The 23,273-nt window shown below is 39.7% G+C and overlaps 1 protein-coding gene across 2 annotated transcripts in view; it reads left to right on the top strand.

Annotated features, from left to right (window-relative positions):
* LOC150078960 (uncharacterized) overlaps positions 1-23,273 on the top strand; it is a 107,014-nt gene that overhangs the window by 71,059 nt on the left and 12,682 nt on the right. For both annotated transcript variants that reach the window (XM_090382222.1, XM_090382220.1), the window contains exons 2-5: positions 9,828-9,899; positions 14,436-14,711; positions 16,172-16,438; positions 18,195-18,455. In XM_090382222.1, the coding sequence (XP_090238348.1) occupies positions 9,828-9,899; positions 14,436-14,711; positions 16,172-16,438; positions 18,195-18,455 (876 nt within the window). The remainder of the gene's footprint in view (positions 1-9,827; positions 9,900-14,435; positions 14,712-16,171; positions 16,439-18,194; positions 18,456-23,273) is intronic.

Here is a 23,273-nt window from a genome sequence, read left to right as displayed (position 1 = left end):
TGTTGCAAATCTTGATTTACCGTGCAAGGAGGAACTTCAAGCATTTTTACATGGTAACATTGGATATCAAGAAAGCGTTCGGCACTTTCTCATGGTGCTATCCTGGAAGCTCTAAGAAGACAGTTTATCAGCATCTTTTATGGAGGGTATCCACTTGCTTCATGTATCCTCTTCTACCAGTATAAGATTCTTGGATAAGTCCTATCGCGTACATCCTACCAGAGGGGTCAGAAAAGGAGATCCCTTGACCCCATTGTTATTCAACTTAGTGATTGACCTCCTCGTGAAACATTTTCCTTCCTATGTAGGATACCCTCTTGAGGGTTTCAAAATATACGCGCTAGCATTTGCTGATCTCGTTCTGGAAGTCTTGGGCTATGTCACTTGTACTGTCAGGGTGTGACAAGAAAATAAAGGTGCAGTCCAGCAATTTTCTGTTGGGAGGGGAGGTATTGTCATCTAAATCTGTGGTAGAAGGTGGTCCTACCTTGGGATTGAGTTTCCCCCATCTGGAAAGACCAGTGTTGCAGCTGATCTGGAGTTACGGAGATTTACCAAAGCTTCTTTAAAACCACAGCAATGGTTGTTTATATTAAGAGTATTTCTTATACCCAGACTATTTCATCGATTGGTCTTAGGTAAAATAACAGCCGGAGGGCGTTTAATGTCCTCGACCTGCAGATCAGATTAACTATCAAGCTACGCTTACCCAAGGATGTGGTGACCGTCTATTTCTATGCGGATGTTTGTACTGGAGGATTAGGGATTCCATCTCTTCGTTGGGTTTCCAGCAGAAACTTCTGCAGACGCACCAATACTTCTCTTTTGATATTATTAGGAAGATTGCTAGTATTTCTCCCTGATGTATGAAAGTAGAGCTGTTAAGACTCTGCAAGATTAGAATGTGCTGATTGACACCAAGAATTAACTGAAGGGTAGACGACAGTTCCTCCTTCATAGTTCCTGTCAGGACATAGGTCCTCATCAGGTGAACAAAACTGTATTAATGCCCTCCCTACCCTCTCCAGAGCATCTCAAGAGCGATCTTCCGATCGAAATTGTAGGCAAGGGTGTTTTGCCATCGAGTCTCTGGATCATATATCCTCCGGTGCCATAGGTCCCATGGTATTAGGGTGAAAAGACATGATGCTGTGATCAACTTGGTCAACAATAGTCTAAGTCAAAAGGGTTGGCTGACTCTTCTAGAACCACGGTATAATACTCTAGGTCTTAAAAAAGGCAGATCTTTGTGTGATTGGGGAATCGGCGTACTTGCTGGACACCCAGATTGTCTGGACGGGATATACTTTAAAAACTTCCCACCGTCTTAAACGAAGGTATTATGATTAATACTAATTAAAGGATTATTCAGCAAGAGTTTGGTTTATTTCCTACTGTCTCATCAATAACTTTGAACTACAGGGGTGTCAAACGTCAGCATCCCTATTAATATCGATGGGTCTAATAAAACGGACCTTAGAATTCTCTTTGAGTTTTGCAAGGAACCTTTGGCTGCTGGAGGGTTCATCAGCAAATGACTAACGCGTGAACGATATGATGATCAGCATAGCCAGGCCGCATTTTGTACTGTCACCATGGCCTAACATGGGAATTAAATAAAGAAAAAAAATCATAGTTCGTGTGATTGTTAATCCGTTCTTCATTATAGAAAAGAAATTTAAGTTTTTTTTTCTTTTTTTTATAGCTGGTGCTATCTTGCATCATGCGCCTCTGCTAATGCTAACAGTAATCATGGAAACGTACCTGGACATGTCCGAAGTTCTTTTCTACCACAACTGGAGATATTAATCGATGGTGTTTAGCACTCGTATACCTTCTGGAAATTTAAACCGACCAAAGATTATTCTCAATTCAAACTCCATATGGTGACCTTTATGGCCATAGCAATCCCGCTGCTTATTCTGAAAAAATTCCAGCTATGTATTTAGAAATCTTTATTGCAATAATAATACAATGGATACGTTGCAATGTAGCCCTTCACGGCCACAAGGCCAGGGGTTAGCAGTAATATTACAATATGTAAGAAAAAGAAATTAATAAATTTAAATATAAAAAAATGCATATGTGAACGAATAAAAATAAATACAACTCAAAGTATAATTCAATTATAAACATCACAATGTACAAAGAATATACAGGTGGAAAACTGCAAGGTTGGTTGGTAAGCCATCTTAATGTCATATTGCTGGATTGCGGCATTAAGGTGAGCTTCAAGAAGAAGGATCATGGACAGGGAAGTACAATTTAAGGATGCGGCATCTGTACTCCTTATTACAAGAAAACTTAAGGTCAGCAACCAAAGACTGGGCACATGAAAGTAGCTGAAATGGCAGAAACCTATCGGATAGGTGGAGACTGCTGAGATGTGGGCACAGAGTTGGAGTCGCTCTGAGGGTAGGCTGAGGGACTCTCCAAGAGCACAGGTCCCAGAATGATGGTGCCGAAATCTTGTCAGTGATAATTTTTACAGTTGTGCTAAGGCATTTCACCCTAATTAGCGTGGGAAGCCTGTGAATTTTTATCTAACTGGCCATTTCAGTTGTCCTTAACTGTGGAGGAAGTTTGATTCTTTATGGCCCATTTTAAGAGACAAAACTCAGTAGAAAAGAGTGGTCGAATTGTGCTAGGGGCAGCAGATGCCCATACTTCTGCAGCATATAGAAGCGGAGAGTATACTGTGCCTTTTTATATATCTTCTGGCGGTCGTTACTTCATTAATATAATGCAAATGCTGTTTGGCCATCCATCGGAGTCAAGCTGCCTGGGTGAGCAACTTTTCCATGTGGTTACCAAAGCAGAGCTTAGGATCAAAAACGAACCCCAAATCAGTGTTTCTTGGCGATGGGAATAGGGGAATTGCATAGTGTTGGTTGAATATAGGAAGGAGTTTTCTTTAATGAGAATATCATAAATTCAGACTTTTCTGGATTTATTTTTAGTCCAAACTGGTTGAGGTAGTTTGCAAATTCCAGGAGTATATTGTTAATTGATGCTGTTATCATGAGAAGATCATGTGGAGAAATCAGTGTTTGGAGTTTCATATCATCAGCATAACATAGGGTATCATGCCTGGACTCAACAAGCGGCGAGATAAGCGCTGTAAACAAGAGCCCAGATAAGACACCACCCTGTCGCACGTCTGAAGAGACATCCTAGTATGTTTGGCCGTGGACAGTAAGCCGGATTATTCTATTTTGAAGGAGTGAAGTGAGGAACTGTAGAGTGTCTCCCTTGATTTGATAATGGTCTGAAAGCAGCTTCAGCATTGCAGGAACGTTTGAGTCGAAAGCTGCTTCGAGGTCTACATAGGTGACTGCAAGCTCTGCATGAGATTCAAACGCAGAGAGGATAGAGCTGATCGCTGTCTCTAAAGTTCCACTAGAGATATGACTCTTTAAACAAAAGGATCATACACCGTTCTCCCCATGCGAGACTTTGGGATATGATCCCTTTTAAATGGATCACACGACTTATATATTCTATCGTACATTTATCTGTTTGCGCCAATTCAAAAGGTTTCTAAATTTTTCGCCACTGAGTGTATTTTCTATTTTTTCTTTGCGTAATTAGTTCTAGAACTTGAGACATTGACCTTTTAGGATGAACTTCTTTTTGTTATATTCTTGTAAACTTAAATGCCTCTCATGTCGAACCCCAGCTTCCCCGAAATGAAAGGAGAAGCAAATTACTGCTCAAAACAGCTTTCAGAGATTTAAACTAAAATCTTTAATAAAATATTAAAAGGGACATTTTGCATGGAACAGCATTCCAAGGCGTATTCAATAATCTATTCCGAAATCAAGAACAAAGCTTCCTTAATTGCAATTCTTGGCAGTTCTGGAGGCAATCATAAGTTCCAGTTCATTATACGTGTTTGCCCGAAATGGGTTTTATAATAACTCAGCCTGCAAAACATTGTGTTCTGCTTTTGCCCGTGTTCAGGGTGCTCCAATGACAACAATTGCCAATTGCACCTCCCAACAGCGGCTCTTCTGGTGCTTAATTTCTTAAAAGAGTCGTTATGTATCGATAAAATATCTCGGCCAGCAGACGCTGCGCAATTATACCCGACGAAATGGGTTGTAATAAGAGCCGAAGGAAATAGTCCTCTTGTTTCGTATGCAAACTATTTAATTTCGGTACTCCCTCCGATTTCGTGTCCACTTAAAACACCGGCAATAGAGCACTTCACTACTGAGTCAAGCAGTTAGCAGAACTGCCATTTAGGATATTAGTCGCAGGGGCAATTTCGGCCTTAATAAATTTTGCGCGGTGTTCGGCTTTCAAATGATGGTTAGTTTATTAATTTAATCAATAATCATATAATCGAATAATCTTAACGAATGTCTAGCGTTCATCAGGCACTGAGCTGGCGAGCTAACAGAATCCTTGATGAATATTAATTGACTCTTCAGCCATTAAGAGGAGGAGTGATGTCTGTCTAGAGTACAGTTGGTTATCAGCCGCTATCCAAAAGTGACTGATAGACCAAGTTGAGGAATTGCATTTCGTATTGAAGATTTCGAGTTTGTTTGTGACTCGGTTGGTTGTTTCACAATTTGTGGGTGGTACTTGAAGTTATGAGACGTCAATATTTCGTGTTTTTAATATGTTGTCACATGCGATGATAAGCGATGATAAGTTCTTTGGTATCAAAAATAGTACGTTTTTTGGGGGAGGATTTTAGTCTATCTGACCATGGGGAAGAACAGGTGAAATTTTTATGGGCTTCTTTCCACAACGTGATTTTGTTAGTCGGTGTCAGGTGAGGGAAGAATGGTTTTTTCTCCCGGAAACTCAAGTTTTTCTTCCAGAAAACAGAAAATCGACCACAGAACACACGCCATTTACAGACAATATATACTCCTATTACAACAACAGTCGAAAAAGATGCGGTGGTTTGACGAGTCTCGATTTACGCTTTCTGCACCAATGGTAGAGTAGAAGTATCGTGTGAATCCCATAAATCAATGCATTTAGATGTTCTGTTGTACGGACTCGATCCGCTATTACCGTCAGAAGGTCATGTTACCTCCATCTTATCACACTGCATGCTTCATTTTTGCCCGAATTGCGATGGATTCTTTCATGAAAATAACGCAAGCATCTACCTTGCAAAATCTGTACCTGAATGGCTCGTGGAACATTCACAATGATTCCATAGATTTGCAACATCTATTCCGGCTACCTAATTCTGAAGATCTGAATCAAACTGAGAATGTCTAGGATATGTTAAAAAGGGCCGTTTCGCTTCGTGGTTCTCAGCAGACCATAATACAGTAGCTGTGAAATCTTCCTGATGGAAGAATGGAAAAATATTGGGTTATATTCCTTTTAGACACCTAGTGAAATCCATTTTACATTTACGGTCTGCAAAAGGTGGCCCAACTAGATGTCGATAAAGGTTTCTAATTTTTTGGGCAGTGATTATAAATTGAAGTTTTGTTGCTGGATGTTTGTGAATAAAAAAAATTCAGAGTTTATGGGAGCAAAAAGCATGCCTCTTTCTCCTGGTGTATTATCATTACGATGACCATATTTTGTTTTTCAAATTTAAAATCTTTACTTTCTTCAATCAAACAAAATGAAAAGAATTGTTTCACTGATGGAAGAACTTGAAGTATTTGGTATAACCGAAGAAATTTAACGCCTTTAACATGTTCCCATAATGGCATTAGATACGTCAGCGTTTTTCTTTGGAACTCTATGTACCCAGCTCGATCTTGTGCCTAATGACGTCGAAGAAATGATCGGATAGGCAATGCGGAAAAAGACCATAAATATTGGAGAAATACCCTGAGGTCCCCAAGGAATCCACTGACCACAGGTTCGTAGTCTCTCTAGTATAACATACCCAAAGGAACCTGGGACATAATTCATGTAGAGATTCCATTCTTGCTCTTGAAACAGGTTTAATAGCGCATTCCAATGTTATGTGGAAATTCAATTGCGATTTATTTCTTTGTAACGACCTTCACCTATGCACTGTCTTCGGTATTAGTGTACCTCCTGACAGCTGGCTTCTGTTTTTCATGCTGACTGTTTAATCTATTTTCTTATTATTCATACAATTATGAACGATAATGGCTGTGGGTTGGGAACATAATCCACATGACCGACGACTCTCGGGAGACTAGTCAAAATTAAGCCTAAGGCTGAGCTGTTTATAAGCCTGAAAAACAAGCTAGACGCCCTTGTGAAACTGCTCCTATCGCAAAAGGCTCGTGTGATCTGTTGTGATGCCCTGTCAGAAACGTGGGTAGATCCGCAAGAGGAATTAATTGCTTGCGCTGTCCCTGCTCGTTACAAAGCATTATTTGCATCGAGATCTTCCACCAGGAGCGGTGAAGCCGCTGTCCATATAAAAGAAAATAAACTGGAATTTATTTATGCCATATCGAGTAGGTCTATAACTCGCTTAACGTACACTGTATTGATATATCCGTCCCTCTTACCCTGATGCGGAGACCATATGATGCCTCAGTTGAATAATCTCCATACACACCCACTCACCCTTAATTAATTTTGACCTTGCCCTCTTGCATTTCTGCAGGAGCTACGTATGGCTAATATATCCCTTGAAAACTTACAATCAAAAACTGAAGAAAGGGCGACCACTTCTCGCAAGCTAAGTGCCTTTTCTTGAACTTTTACAAATCCTGGCTTAAACCTGTCACCATATGTGTTGAATTCAAATCTGCCTTAATCTTTCCCAGGACGCATAGTGGAACTTCAAGCCCATAAATTTTGGATCAACAGATCCTTCACAAGATATCGAAAGCCTTTGGCACTCCTCATGACGGGTACTACACTTCCAGGAAAGAACTCTCCATTAAACAGACATCTGCATTTAAAAATTAAGCTAGAGTTCTAATTAAGGTGAAACTGGCATGTTTCTTCCCTCTGTTTCAATCTCGCCCTTCAACAGCAGGGCCCAGCTAAGTTTTTTTCAAATTGAATCTCATCCAACTGAGCTTCATCTTCACGAGATTTATGTGCTCCTAACACATGTACCATTTTCTATTATCGCTAAACAACTCTTAACAGGCTCTTAGCTCTCTCTCTCTCCCCGACTATCAGCTACTGCTGGTATGGATAACATACCAGAAGGATCCTTGAATAGATCCTCCTTTCGAAACTGATTGAAATCGCTGGTATTTACATTAACTAATGTCCAATACATGCTAAAATGGTTGATGGTAAGCTGTACCGAATCTTGATCCCCATTTCGACAAAAGGATGCGGTCCAACCACCAAACTGAAACCTTGAAGAGATTTAATGCTCTTCGATGGGTAACTAAACATCTATATATAAATTATTCCAAAACTTGCATTATTTCTTCTCTCTGAGCATCTGCTGATCCCTGCCTTCACAAGCTAACTTTCTCCTTCGAAAACTGGATCCTCAAATCCACAACTTCCATCCCCTTTCCTCCTCAGACACGAACTAGGTGTGCACCTGAACTTCTGCATATCCAGGCTGCCGAATCTAAACTAAAACTGCAAAAGCAGTTGTGGTCATCCTCCTAGACAGATTAATATCCCGATATATGGAACTCATGTCGTTAATACAATCCCAGTGTCAAACGTGCGATAACTTACGATATCGACTCTCAATAAATGAGTTTTCATTCTGGCTTAAATGCTAACCATCCAATCATCAACTTAGTTACGGTTCAAGGGTTCTTGCTCTCTTATTTTTTAATTAAAAGAAGGGAAACTTCTTCCTCTTTAAAAAGTTAATCCTGTGTAATGGAGAAAAGATTTCAGTGCGGCTGTCTATTAACGAACTTGTCGTTTCCTTTTAAAAATTTCTTGAGGAACACATCCCTTAAATCAGAACTTACAAACTATCAGATTAGCGACCACGAACATTTGGAGTGAAAACTTCCTTCCAAGATGCATCGAGCAACTTCTTGATTGCGTAAACTTCCTCAGTCAGTCTTAGCTACACTTTAAAAGCTGCGTCTTCGTAACTAATCCTCCAGAATCTTTGAAAAGAGGTTCCGCAACATTTAAATTGGGAAGGCTTCATCTCTAATGTCGGGAACGAAAGAAATGTTTCTTTTTCTTCCCCCTCGGTGTACCGAAGGAAGTGCATTTGGAAGCAGTAATGGCCGCCTCCCATTTGTCTCCCTCTACAAGCCGCTTTCCGAGATTTTTACACTTTCTCCAGGAGTAAGGCTATTTCTCCTTGCAAGGAGACGTGCTCACAGCGCCCTTCTCACTATAAGTAACTACCATTAGAAAGATTTCTGCCCAAATGTTCATCGCCCAGGTAAAATAAGACCCGGCTTTGAACATTAAACGCACTGATGTCTTTCTAGCAGTTTTTTTTCTCTTCTTTCCTTCCGATGTTGAGCTTAATCCTCAGCAGTCAAATTCCAGCAATAAATAAGTCACCTTATGAACACATTACATTAAAATTTCAGTTTTTTACAGCATGAAAGAGCTGCAAATAATGCATTTTTTATTGCTTTACAGCATCCGGATGCGTCTAGCAACTGTTTTTCTTTTCTTTCCCTTACGGTAGTCACATCTGGGATTGAATTATCCCTCTATCATGCAGTAGAAATTGGAGCGTCGCTTGTATGTGAGCAATGATGATGGTAAATGAACCCACGTACCTTTTTAAACTATCCCCCTTAGATTACCAGAGGAAAGAGTAGTTAGATGTATGCTGTAATGCCCGGCATTACGTCTGTGACTAATGAAAAATGCAAAATTCCACACTCCCAGTCATAATTATGGCCCGGTTAATAGCTCTAAGCAAATATTCTCTTCAATTTAAGCGATTTCCAAGTTGCAGTACGCAGAAATGGAGTTGAAATACAGAAATCTTTGATTTAGAAGCTAAATAATTGATTTTAGTGTCGGTTTATTTCTTAATTACGTGACGTCATCGATTTATTTGCTTCCAGTAGGACATAATGAGCGTAGAAGGTGATTGAACTCGATTGAAATGTATACCGGTTTTATTGGCAGTAGTTTATCGAGTGGCCGCTAGATGGCTGCTGATTTGTCAAGTGACGCGACAATGTATGTTAAACTTTCTGGTTTTTTCGAATGGGCACTTTTGTTGTTGTTTAAAGCGAGATTCTGCAGCATTTCCTCTAGTGTGTGTCATAATTAAAGAAAAACTGTAAACACTGTTTGTGATAAGCAATCTGCGAAATTATTTTTGTTTCTTTGGAAAGCCGATTACGATTCTAATGACACGGTTGGAGATTGGCTTTTTCTTTGTTGCTGCTTTTTATCGTTTGCTTCTGGCCGAACTAATTGATGCGTCCTGAGGCGTGACATTCGTAGCCTTGCACATCTCGTGTCCTTTCTTGGTCTCCATCTTGTTTTTTCCTCCACTAATATTCTCTTCTGCCAAAGAACGTTTTTTTCCCCTCTACTTATAGATTTTTAAAGAGTAATCGAACCTTGAATTATCTACAATAGCCGTCCCCCCCTGACTACCAGCGCCACCTGGCGACAGATGGTATCGTCGGTTGTAACAACCCATCACAAAGATACGAAGCAGCAGCCTTTATGCTTAATCACAATGATGTATTTCGCTCCAAGTTAAAGACGGGTTCATGAACTGGCCTTTCGCTGATAATTTCAAATACGCCGGGTCAATAACATTCGTCCAAAGATTGTTTGGTTCATGTAGAGGGAGGGGCTGCGGTTATTTATCCACTCCAGTACCAACAGAAACACGAAATTGCTTTTTTCTCCATAATTAATTGATTTTTGAAAGTTGTTCATGGAACTGATTCGCTGAGAATAATTAATTTTTTTCTATTTTTTTTTTTTAGGAATCGCTTTACTAAAGACAAGATGGCTGCTACTGATGTTATTAGCCTGGGCCATAAAAACAATCTACGCAGGTACGTTTGCCATTATTTAATCTGCTTCTATTCTATGAAATGACTGATTTGTGCAGAGCATGAAAATTTTGATTTGTAGATAATATTGCGAATAAGAATAGATATCTGGAAAGGAGTATGAGATAAATTTAAATGAAGAGATTGATCGGTAAGTGTAGGGCTACGTCACTTTGACGGGCGTTTACACCGGCTCAATTTATATTCAGTGGGTGAAGCCGAATGTTTTAGTGGATACGCAGGTGCTGAAACGAAAAGTTCAGCGCAGAAAGGGGTTTCATCTGTTGAATATAAATTGAATTATAGTTCCGCAGGGCTCATTGCCGGTTTCCTCTTTCTTCCCCTTTCTTCCCTTTTTTTTTTTTATGAGAATGTTGTCTTTGTGGTGTTTGGTAGCCTACAGTCAGGTTCTCTGCTTATCTGAATGACATTCTTGGATACTTTTATGACTTTTGTCTTTGAAGAGTGCCTAGGAATGAATAGCGAAGAGGTACTGCCGTTTTAAGGCAAAGGTAACACCTGCTTTTTTTTTAATAATTTTTTTTGTATGTCTTAGCATCGCAAAAATAATTAAAACGTTGATCATGGGAAAAACCCATTTTACGCGCCGCCTTGCACAATTAAAAAAAATATCTCGCTGCTTATCCAGTGACAGCACCTCTGTTGTCATAGTTACCGCATTATACACCACTGATGCTATTATTAGCCGAAATGCTATAAGTGCTGTTCCCTATTAGACGAATGAATGGGGGATGTGGTGGATGCCATGAAGATTCCTAATAGTTCGAGCCTATCGTGCTATTAATTTTCTAAAAATATAAATCATGGATTGCTGTTTATTTAATTACAGAATATTCCCAAACAAGGTAACTTGGCGCAATGTGGCCTAAGTTGCTGATGCACCTAAATCCCAACAACAAGACAATCTCTGAAACAGAACTCTGCTATATTCTCATAAGATTCAGTTCGTTCAGAATACGAAAAAGCGGCGGATGACTATGACCTTTACACTTGAGTCTAATCGGGTCAAAGGTGGATGTTCAGTGACTCTTAAGCACCTTGCTGACATTTCGGGCGGGATGTGGAAAATCTAGACTTTTAACGCCACCAGACGCCGTGTTTCATGACCTTTGATCTCGTTTAATATATTTCAGCTCTAGGCCTTTTTTGGGTTTGTTGGAGGCGTTGAAAGCAGTCTCACCTGATGAGTGCAGCTGCTAAGCATACGCATGAAGACTAAACGAGAAAGAAACAGCAAGGTCGCAGGGACATGAGCATGTGTCGTAAAGTCTGCAAGGAGGAGTAAACGTGGCCAACTTAAATAAAATGGCTTAACAAACATCCAAGAGACTAGTTTGCGGAAGGAGTTTCCAGAGAAGGGAGAGACAAGAACTGCGGTTTAATGGTTGAAAAAGGACGGAAATCTTTGACCCCAGCAGTCTCTCCACTTCGATAAATGTTAACTGAGTCCTTTGGCTAGCCGGGATCAGACAGTCTACTGGGGGACTGTAGAAGTCCATGGGAAAGATGAAAGAATAAAATTCGGCTGCAAACAGTATTTTAGTTGGGAATTGAAATAAACTGCCAATGCGGGTCCACGTTTGTTTTAATTTCTGGTGGAAGTATCAACCCCGCCGCTTTTATGAGATTTTTTTTTTTCTTCTGACTTCGAGCTGTAATGCATCCAAAATGTGCATCCATGGCAACCACCTAAGCCGCCCTCTTACCCGATTAAACGGAGTTAATTTTAGAATTGCGTGATTTCGAATTGCCCGGTCGAAAATGTTACGGAACTCGTTCTGTCTCCGCGCGCTCGGATCGTAATGGCACTCGAGAACTCCCATCTTTTTGGTTTTTCCGCGCTTGCCAGTTCGTAATCAGACCAGTTAACCGCGCACTTTCCCCCCCCTCACCTTCGGACCCCGTGGGTTGATATTCACAAAATGCGTCGTCTTTTGGAACTTCTTCCGCACTCACTTCTGCCGATTCTTTTCCTCCCCCCCCTCCGCTTTCGTTCGATACAGAAACCATCACGCCGACACCCTCAGAAAGTGGGGGATTTGCACGGTTTTGTCTCGAAAGTGTAGTGTGCGCAGAATGATGGATGATGGCATTAATCATTTTTGAACCGTGGCCTGATAGACTGCGAAGATGTAATTACAAAAATCACAGCTTAGTAACTTATGTAATGCGGACATTTATTCTTGTCCTTCTGTCGCCAACAACGCTCGTTGCTATTTTATAAAACAATGTTGAATGTCAGCTGTCTTATGTCAGAGGCTCCTTGCATGGTCTTCGGACGATTTATAGATTGTCTGTACGGCGCTAGTGATCGATCTTAAGCGGAGATAGTTTGTTCTTGGCAGAGTGCTGTCTTGTTGTTATTTTTCTTTCTGCTTTCTTTTTTTTTTTTGCTCTCTCTAACTTTTATTATTGTTGTTTTAGCGTGGAAACGAGGATTTGCTTCTTATCGTATTGATCTCGAGGTATCCGTGACCAGTTCACAGCTTTCGGAGGGAAAAATCGATAGCTGAACGAATCAATTTTAGTATTTTGTACAGACTGAAAACACTACATACATTACACTGACTAATAGGAAGTTTGAGGCGAAGATCGCTCTCTAAATTTTCCTCGCAGAAGTCCAATTCCATGCGTTAGTTTTGAAAACTCATTTCTGATAGCGAGTTAAACAATACGCGTTTATCTCATGTTAGAAATAATATCTACGAGAGCTTCCAATTTTACATTCAATCTGAAAATACCAGGTGACTTAAAATCAGATGCGTTTTCGAATTAACGCATTTCCCAGTTTCCGAAAGTTTTTTTTTGTATCTTAAAACCTCAATATTTCTGTTTCTAAATTCCTTAGCTTTCCAACGATACGCTATATGTCCACATTATCCTTTTATTACGTGAGAATTTCCTCGATCACATGCTCATATTTTCCGCTATCCTGGAAAAACTACTTAGTTACGAGTTAATTGTCTTTCTATCTATTAACAATTGTTGAACCGGCTCGTTGGTATTGTAACAAATAAAACTGCAATAATATGCTTAATATAACATTGCAATACTGTGGTGCACATAACAAATGAAACGGCAATACTGTGGTGCACATAACAAATGAAACGGCAATACTGTGGTGCGCACAACAAATGAAACGGCAATACTGTGGTGCGCACAACAAATGAAACGGCAACACTGTGGTGCGCACAACAAATAAAACGGCAACACTGTGGTGCGCACAACAAATAAAACGGCAACAATACGCCGAATCTAACAAATAAAACGGCAACACTGTGGTGCACGTGGCAAATAAAATGCCAACAATACTCAGAATCTAGCAAACAAAACTGTAACAATGTGGTGCCTACAACCTATCGCAATATATGCATCACTAATCTCGTCTTCTGCCCCGACGTCGTACATAAACAGATTCCTGGCAGTCAAGTACTGGGTAATGCGATGGATGAGGGTCACGGGCAACGAATTCACAATCTCCAGGGCTGTTTTATATAACAACTTAAATATTACACCCTGGAGAGTTCACATTGCATCCAGGAATATTCGTCTTTCTCAGATGCTTACCGGTATGATTGACGCGTCCAGTCTTCGAGGACTTATCTCTTCTCCACGTGCTGGACGCAGTAATGATAATCCCTACCTGCCGTTACTCTATATAGTCCAACCTGTGCTGCCTGAAGAATTTCTTCCCAAACAACTGTCAACCTTTTAAATTCATTGGCAATCGACCCTGTGAAATACTCCGAAAGCAAGTAGCACAGAGTGAAGAGCCTCTCTGAAGCGCGCAACTTACTTCAAATTGCAATTCTTGCATTTTTATGCACCCTTCTAGCCGGTCGGCCGTGTGTAAGGGGTGAAAGCAAACACTTGCTCCTGTAATAAACGGATTTAATAAAATAAAACAGTGATAGTGGTCGTAGGCGGAAAAACTATACTGCAAAGGAGAACTCATGATTTCAGTTGCATTCCATATTTATGTACAATTTACCAACAAGTTTTGGGATGTACACGTCTGCTTTAACCCGCCATTTTGGCTTATGAAGTATAATTCGGTATCTGAAGTATGCGGATCGGAATAGAACGTGTACATCTTTTCATAGCGAGTCCGACCAAGGTCATCTTGATCAGTTCGCCCTAAAACTCATCGAGAGGGTTTAGAAGTATCGCATCATGCGATTTCAGACTCGGATTTTGAAGATATCCAACGACAGTGATTTGTGCATTGTGCTAGCCAAAGTCCGATTCCGTTTCAGTGGTCGTCTGCTTAGCCATAGATGGATTAGTTTATGTACGAATATCACCCGATAGTAGAGCTGAAAATCCTGTCAGCAGTGATGGGTAATATAAATATTACTGCGACTAGCAATCCCCTTTGACCATCCAAATTTTGCATCGGCTCCTCCTGCATCTGGGGATATAAGAATGATTTGACGATTGATTTCGATATCAAATAACTGTATGTAGTTTTAAACGGCCATTTTCTTTTCTTAGAAGTAAATACCGTTTTTCTTACAGCTTTTGGGTGTAGCCATGGACGGGTGACCTTCGAGAGAACCCCAGGAGTGCGGCTTCCGAGCAACGATCACGAACTTTCCACCAAACTGCAGCTTCTGAAAAACACGGCGCCAACGCCTTGCTACAGGGCATGTTTGAATAGCGATCAGTGCAAAGGGTACTTTATTGACCACACGGGCCAGAATTGTATTCTGCTCAATAGCGACCAGGATTATCCGGACCATCGACTCTTACAGAGCACGACATGGAGCCATCACAGGAAGATATGCCTCGGAGGTAAGACATGTCTATTTTCATTTTCCTAGGCGCCATTTTCTAACGCTTGGAAGCCTTTGCTCAGGAAAGGCGTATCTTAGCTTGAACGTCTTAGAAAAATTTAAGGAAACCAAATGGAATTTGAAATAACAAATGTGCTATTTTAACTTTAATAAATTATTTTTAAAAACAAAAGTTTAAGAAAGAAAGAAGAGTTTCCCATCTTTATGCTAAGCCTTTTTTCTTTCTTTCTTTCTTTCTTTCTCTCAAACGTAAAAACCAAATTGTTCTTTTGCAGCGAAGTTAATAATTAATCATCTTATAATCGCATTTATTTTTTTGGTGTTTTCAGCAACTTCATTAACTTGAAAACAATCCGAAGAACTTAAATCTTTCTTAATTTTTTGCTTAATCTCTTTGCGAGTAACAGGTAAGAAATGAGAAGCACTTAAAACCTTCCTCCTGCCCAGCTACTAAGACGTATTTAAGAAACCACATCTGCTAAGGAACGGACCAACTAATGGATTATGTAGAATGCGTTTTTCTTCCCTCTTCTTTTTGTCGGTGCGAATTCCGGCCCTGGTTTTCTTTGATAGACTGGCTAATTTGATCTTTTACTGCGTTGCGTTTTCTACCTAAGTAATTTTGTTAAAGAAACATCTAATTAGTGGCTTAATTTATTTCTGTTAGCACAATTGTAGCACGTGCAGTTTTTATCAGTTCTTCTGTTTTTAATTCTTACTTAATTGACCATTACTCACTTCGACTTCTGCCGCTGTTGGAATCGATATTTGTCTTCTTGCTCCAAATTTAACTTCAATTGAAGCAGCGTTACGCTGAAAACGTGAGGAATACAAAATATTATATTTTTGCGATTTTTTTTAATCGCGAAAGTTAATTGGCGAAGTTCATTTTCTATTGCAAAAGACTTTTGTGCACTTTTTTTTTTTTTCTATCTTTTGGTAACGAAACAACAATCATCTGCAAGTTGAATTGATTATTTTTCTTATTCAACAATCAAATCAGTTTCATTATTGCAAAAGACGTTTTTGCACACTTTTTTTTTTTTTCTTGTGTTTTGATAACAAAACAACAATCATCTGCAAGTTGAATTGATTATTTTTCTTTTTCAACAATCAATTCATGGTAATAATGCAGTTTCATTATTGCAACAGACTTTTTTCTCTTTTGGTAAGAAACAACAATCATCTACAAGTTGACTTTTTTTTTATTCAACAATCAATTTCATTATTGAGCTAAAAAATACTATGAACTTTCACAGCACGCGCTGATATTCAGATATATTTCAGAAATAAATATGCTGCATAAACTCGGTTTATTTCCATAAAAATAGAATTTTTTCTTTCTTATTTCTGCGTACAGCAGTTAATGAAACGATGCGGCTATTTCGATCTGAAATAGTTGGCGCGTGTTTACCGCACGTGGATGTTATTTTTTCGTTTGTCTGTTCTGTGTTGTAGGCAAGAAGTGTCACCGCCAGTGGTCTTTCGATAGAATCCGCGGGGTGCAGCTGTTTGGATACGATGACAAAACCCTACAACGAATCTCATCACGTGATCGCTGTTTGGAGGCCTGCAGTGTTGAAAGCAGTTTCGTGTGTCGGTCAGCAAGATATGACCACGTCAACAAGACGTGTGTGCTGAGTAGACACGATCGGCGGACGGCTCCGGAGGCTTTTCGGAAATCTTTTCGTCAAGTGGAATACTTAGAGAATCAGTGCATTTCAGGTAGGATTTTCTTTTGCCTCGCTCTTTTAAAAATAAATATTTTCTTTCTTTTTCTCTTTCCTACTTAATATTTTTCCTTTTGCGGTCATTGTTCATGTTGCAACATGTACGTGCAAGTTGCAATTTCCTTGGGCGAAAAATTTTTCGCCTTAAAGAAGGATGTACTTCTCTAAACGTTATGCACATAATAAAATCGAAGTTTAAGTTACGATGAAGAAACTAATTAAGTTTTTTTTGCTACCTTATAACGCCATAAAATTAAGGCGGCCCAAAACTACATCTTCTCTGGGAATGATGGCGTTTAGTGAAGCAGATGTTGACAAGAAAAGAAGCCTGTAACAAGAAGAAAGAAGAGGAAATAGAATTGCGCTTCATTTATGGCATTTCGCTCATTTTCTCCACTAGATGGCCTCGTTGATGACCGTTCTGAGGAACATTATGACACTTCTGGATCCTCCAAAGCGGTCTAATGTTAACTTAGAAGGAATGATTCTTCCTACATCTTTACCCCAAGCGGTTAAAGGCTGTGTTAGGATGGAAAAGGCTTCCTTACAACTTTCTGGGATAACTTGGAAAGTAGAAGGTGAAATGAGCTCAACAAAAAATACACACAAAAACTACCCCCAAGGGGATTTGTACGAGTAACTGAACTCGATAATATTTCGCTCCGGTACAATGTACAGTACAAGGATAATTCAATGGAAAATGTTTAAGATGACTCTCGAAAACATGCTGCAACATAAATCTAGAGAATATATTTTTTTATGTTCTGATCTCGTTCAATTTTTGCTTTTACACGTTTAATAATCTAACTTTAACTTTGTTCTTTTCAGTAACTTCTAAATTCAATTGTTATACCTTTTGTCTGCTGCTTTTAGTTTTTTCAACAATGTGAGAATACTGAGTTAGTTTAATTGTTGAGTTGCTGTCAAAGCTCTTTGAGTTATCTTCGCGTAGTTAATCTCATTGTTGAGTTGCTGTTTTAACTACGCGAAGCTATAACTCAACAATGAGAGACTTAACAGCAACACAACAATGAGATATTAAATCTCTCATTGTTGAGTTATGAATATCTTCGCGTAGTTAAGATTATTTATTCGTAGCGTGTTTCTTCGATGCTGATAAAGAGGAAAATAAATTAATAGAACGAAAATTAAAAAGGAAAGCCTGGTTAATTAATTATAAAGTGCACATTTTTACTCAGCTACTTCAATAGCTCAAACCTTGCTCATTAACTGCGGGCTGTTATTTTATTTTCTCGTAGTTGGGCACTCTCTAACTTAACTAACTGGGGTTCCATTAGCAACACAAAATGAACGGGACTGGTCACTGTGTAATTAGGGTCAGTGGACAATTACACCTCTGATCCGACAGCCTACTTCTTCACACACACACTGGGAGTTTCCGAACGCTAATCATACACAGCGAAGGTGCTTGTTAGAGAAATTGGCTGGTCGCAGCGTTCGTTTCCCCTACGTTACTTGTTAAGAGCATTGACCCTTTTATACATTGTTGCTATAGAACAACCACATTACAGCCAATCACGAGGCCAAGTTCGCTTTGAACAGATGTTTTGTCGCCTCTAAGTTTGCAGAGCATTTCCTTGTTTGGTAAATAAATCCTCTGGAACCTTAAGTGTTGATAACTTTGATTTTTAATTAATAAGAGTAACCAGGATTGAACTGGTCAAGTTCAATCGCCTCTGGATCTTTTGGGATTGTTAATTACATCCAAACTTTCTTTTCTTTCTTTTCAGAGCCATCTCGTTGTATGTTTCACTACCAGACCGGTCGGAGTCCGGTTCATGGCCACGTGCACGTTCAGGAGGCTGCGACAACCAGAGAGACTTGCGAGTTCGCGTGTCTCAATCACACCGACTTCACCTGTCGCTCGTTCGTCTTCGACCAGTCCCGCTCCCTGTGTCTTCTGGCCCCCGATGATTCCTACTCGGCACCAGAGGGCGAATTACAAAGCGCAGATGCCAATAGTTTTTACGAAAGAGGCTCTTGTATCGAGGGTAAGAAATAGTTCTGAACGCCGTTGTCTCATTAGGGATCTTTATTGAACATGGGGGGTGGGGGGATGGTTATAATCCTCCGAGGAAGGAGGCAATTATATTTGTAGAATTAAATGAAGACCCGCTAGTCTTCCAGGGGGAGAATAACGCCTTCATATTAATGGGGGAAATGAAGTCTACCCCCCGTGGGTTCATTACAATTCATACTCCCACCATCGTTTCCGGACTTATTCATCATTGTCTTGCGTGTATTGATAGCGATGACCCTTTTTGACATTAAAAACTTGCGCCCCCTCTTAGTGATGGTAATAAATTGAGAGGAATCGGCGTTGTATGACCTAACCTGACCTGCGGTTTAGGTAATTTAATTCGTGTGGTTCTACCTGACAGCGATTTGCGTGTAAACCACTCCGTCATGGCAGACGGCCCGCCAACTAATACGTGTTAACAATAGAGCAAAACCATCAGCTGAATCGATTAAACCTACAACAGCTTACAGCGATTCAAAGCACATATGCTATTCTTGTACCTATTACACGATGCAGAAAGCTATTTTCTGCCCTGGGGATTCACTAATGCGACGCTTCACAGGAAACCCATAAAAAAACCCGCGCAGTTCGATAAAATCACATATTTTTAAGTGGCGGACAAATCCTCTTCTGTGTGTTAAAAGATAGAGGGCGATGCATAATACATACCATCAAGAATTAAGTTGATTAATGAGACTTCTTCGCATTGGGTGATATGTACAGGCCTTGGCAAAATTATCGGGACGCTCACAGTTCTGAAATAGCTTGTCCCATCTAAATATCCCAGTAAGTCGCGACGGATACTTTTCGACAGGGTAGTGTATATATAATTTCAGTAAAACCTAGTTTCAGGCCTTGTTTAGTACTCTCAAACGTTGCTTTAAATAGTCATGCGCATTCAGCCCTTTAATATGATTGTTATATTTTCATCGCGGTCTCCGCAACAATACTGATATCAAGGCGCCATCTTGTCATTGTTTAACACTTTTGCGGTGCGAGTTTTATAATAATGCGAGTGCACTTGCGGTTCATGTAGGTCACGATTTAGAAGCCGATTCTTCGTGAATCCTTAATTTTATTAAGGTACCAAATTAACATACACTTAAGTAGCAAGGATGGATGAAATTAAGTCTTGGTTAACAAATTAACCGGATTAAAGGTAGCAGATCCACTCGCAAGCAGAAGATATCCATTTAGATGCAATGCACGATTGCCACTCCAGAGATTGTTGGGAAAGACTTTGCCAACCGAAGCAAATTAAAGATTATTCTTCGCTCTCTATTCTATTCATTGATAAAATTATTTTTTTTAAAATATTGCCTTTGTCGTTTGGTCTTTATGGTACTAGTGACTGATGGGCCATTTACATTGATTACGTGTCAGTGTAGATGGCGCTGGGGTGAAGGTACCTGTTTGTCGTACTGCTCTCTGACACTCCTCCAAGTCGTCCACAACTGCGCAAACAAGGGGTCATTAGTTTGATGTGATAATGGGGTTCAAAGCAGCAGACGGGCGGACTAATCTGCAGACCTCCAAACCTGGTTTTATTCTCTCCGTAAAGATCATGTCATTGGAGCGAGGTGGAAATCGCCGGCGAAATTATTCAAAGGGAGGGACGTTGAAGTGGGGTTCTGAGGGGGGAAGGTGGATGAAGTGTATTATCTGGAGAAGGCCGCTCTGAGGGTCGGGGTCATTCACTGCAGAAGAATGGGGTAATTTAGACACACTCGCTGCCCCTGACGACCGACGAAAGGGTGCTACGACCGACGATGGTGTTGTTTTCCTGATAACGAACGCAAAGCAGACAAACAAACACCGCCATTAGCCACAGTAAAAATCACAATTAAAATCCCATCGTAGTCCTTTGTTAGATTTTGTTAGCTCCAGCTCCAGTGGAGGAACTCAGTTATTATCTCAGTGGGAGAACTGCGTCGCGTTTGCCATTCAAGGTCATACCCGATGGGGAAGTTCTCTGCTTTTGAACTGTGCACGGATGCGCAGCTAAGAACCAGGAGGGTGCTTATGGAAGAGCTAGAATTTGAAGAGTTTGAATTTGTAAGTATAGTATTAGACAAGATAGTTCCGATAAATCGCAACTATTTGAAGATGATGGTTCCGGTAGATCTCCCGACACTTCCGATAAATCGTAAGTGGTTCCGGTAGAGCTCCAGACACTTCCGATAAATCGTAAGTGGTTCCGGTAGAGCTCCAGACAGTTCAGATTCCAAATAACAGGAATCACAGACAAGAAATATATGGCTACCAAAGCGCCATCATGGGGCGAGTTTACTGATAATATTTTATACTTATTTAAGTATGTTTTGGACGTTTCTTTTTCTGGTCTGACCCGAGTCGCTTTTTCTTGTGGCTGAGGAAAAACAGCTGCCGAACACTAATAGAATTCGAATCTGTTTTTTTTTTTTTTTTTCTATTCTTTGCTCTTACAACATCCTCCAACAGATTGTCCATCTGTTGGGGGGTAAAAAAAGAGCAAAACTTGGAAACATCGAAGCAAGAAAGAGACAGATTATCGATAAGACTGCCAAACTTAAAGCGTCCTTAGTTTATTCGCGTGGCTTGCAGCCTCTCCCAAGTGTGTCTCCAGAAAACAATAAAGTTCCCTTTGAAGAAAGCCTTCGAGATCATTACAACGGTTCTGATGGACAATAAATGACTGTTTTATACAAACTGCCAAAAATATTGGCCCGCCCGGCCGATCCAGTCTCTCTATTTGAGATTGAAAACGTTAAATACGATTTAACGGTTTTCATTTTGTACCCCCCTCGTTGAGAATTTAAATGCTGCGCACCACTTTTATAGAGCGATGATCTGATTTTAACTTTGGCCACATAATGGAGTTTGGCATCGAATGCGTGTTGATTGATGGGACTTCCACTGTTCGATGGAGTTTAAAATGCTTTCCGAGAGCAGAGAAGAAATTGGGTACACTCGGTCGTCGGCTGAAACCTCTGTAAATCGAATCAAGGCAGGGTTTAAACTTTATTTTTAAGAGGAGATTTAGTTAAATTGTACAACCGAAACAAAATCTCTTCGCTGATTATGGTACCTACATAGTCAGAATCTATTTCCAATAAATATATGAACATTTATTAAGGTTAAATGTCCAATACTTCCCAAATATAATTGGAGATTGCATAAAATTACTTCTTTATTATTCCAAAGAAGCCCAAGCGTTTTTACGCATGGCATTGTGCCAACTGTTTGCAACAACAGGAACTTGCACAGTGGCCTGTCTTAGTGTAAACGTGGTCATTTTTAACATTTATAAAAATTTTATTACAACTTACTTCAATGGGTACAAAAAATAACAAAAGTGCTGATATGGCACGGAGCACATTGTTTTAAAATTCATAATCCGGTTTGTTACCGGACCTTTCATTTTCACCTAACTGGCAATGATTCTTGGAAACTTGGGCAATTGTACGTGCTTGATAGCACAGAAATTGCGCATCTTGCCATAATACTTTTGTCCTGACGATATCTAGTGTGCTCTTACATTATGCTGAAAAAATAAAAAGAAATGTTTTCTGTCTTTAATGAATTGACGCTAATCTGTTTGCATTTCTGAATAAAAAGTATTTGATCTTGAAAATATTCATTAATTAATATGGTATTTAATTCTCATACAGCCACATTCACAAGGAATTGCCTCGGTATTGCACCTTCAAAATAAGGTAAGGCTTTTACAGTCTTAAGAAAAACAAACGTGATGCAACAGGTAATAGAACCCCTTTGCACCTTTAATCACGTGAACCAAAATTCCAAGTTTACCTCTTGCTCGTCCATTTTCGTTCCTCTACTGGCTGAAATAGTGATTTCTTGGGTCGAGATAGACTAAGAACTGGTGCTCGTGAGTTGCATATCACTCGCGGGGATAGCTGAGATAAGATTAAGAAGAATTAAAAACGAAGCTGCCTGTTTGCATATTTACCTTCAAGAATATTTAAAAGTTCAATAATTTCAAGGTTTGTAAAGAATGAGGAAAGTTAGTTAAAAGTCAAACTTTTGTCAATACTTTCCTTCTTGGTGATTTGCGCAGCTGTGTGTGTGTGTGGAAAGAAAGAAAACAAAATTAATTATCTTCCATATTCTCTGTACATCTTCTTTGTCGCTCTTTGTTTCATATTTTTCTTTTCCTTTCTTTTTTTTTTCTTAACCTTTAAGAGCAGATTTACTTAGAGAAGCGATCGATTGCAAAGTGAGCACGCACAAGGAGATCAATCCACGCTCTACCGGCCCTGGAATCTAATCAGGCATTTATTTCTATTTGCCGAACTAAAATTGAAACAAGAAAGGGTCACTCTTCTGCTTTTGAGTTCACATATCTGACTTAACGCAATAACCGATAAACTTTAGCGAACTTGGTTTGGCATTCATTTTTTTTTCTCCTCCAATTAAATTAAGTTTCGTATTAGGACTGTCGCCTGTTCGATCTTTGGAAGGCGAAAATGAGATTTCTGTAGCAGCCTGGAAAGTTTTATTCCGAACAAATTATTTCTGAATTTTAGCAAAGATAAATAGATAAAAACAAATTTTCATTAGTTATCACTCAATAGACCGAAGGAACAAAATGGGAAATCTAATTATAACGTCAGATAATAGCCTGGCTAATTTGCAAAAATCTCAATAAAAAAAAAGGGGGAAAAAAATCATTGTTGCAGACTCGTCTGCTTATTGAGTTGTTAATTTCATCGGACGTCTGCTGCTTGTGTAATTTTAGCTGGGCGTTCCTTAACTACATTTTTTTTAGTGTTATTGCATTTTTGAG

The sequence above is a fragment of the Mastigoproctus giganteus genome, chromosome 10 (assembly GCF_048544385.1).
Source record: "Mastigoproctus giganteus isolate SK-2022 chromosome 10, ASM4854438v1, whole genome shotgun sequence".
Classification (NCBI taxonomy): Eukaryota; Metazoa; Arthropoda; class Arachnida; order Uropygi; family Thelyphonidae; genus Mastigoproctus; species Mastigoproctus giganteus.
Note: the sequence above shows the minus strand (reverse complement) of the source record. Positions and strands in the feature narration are given on the sequence as shown.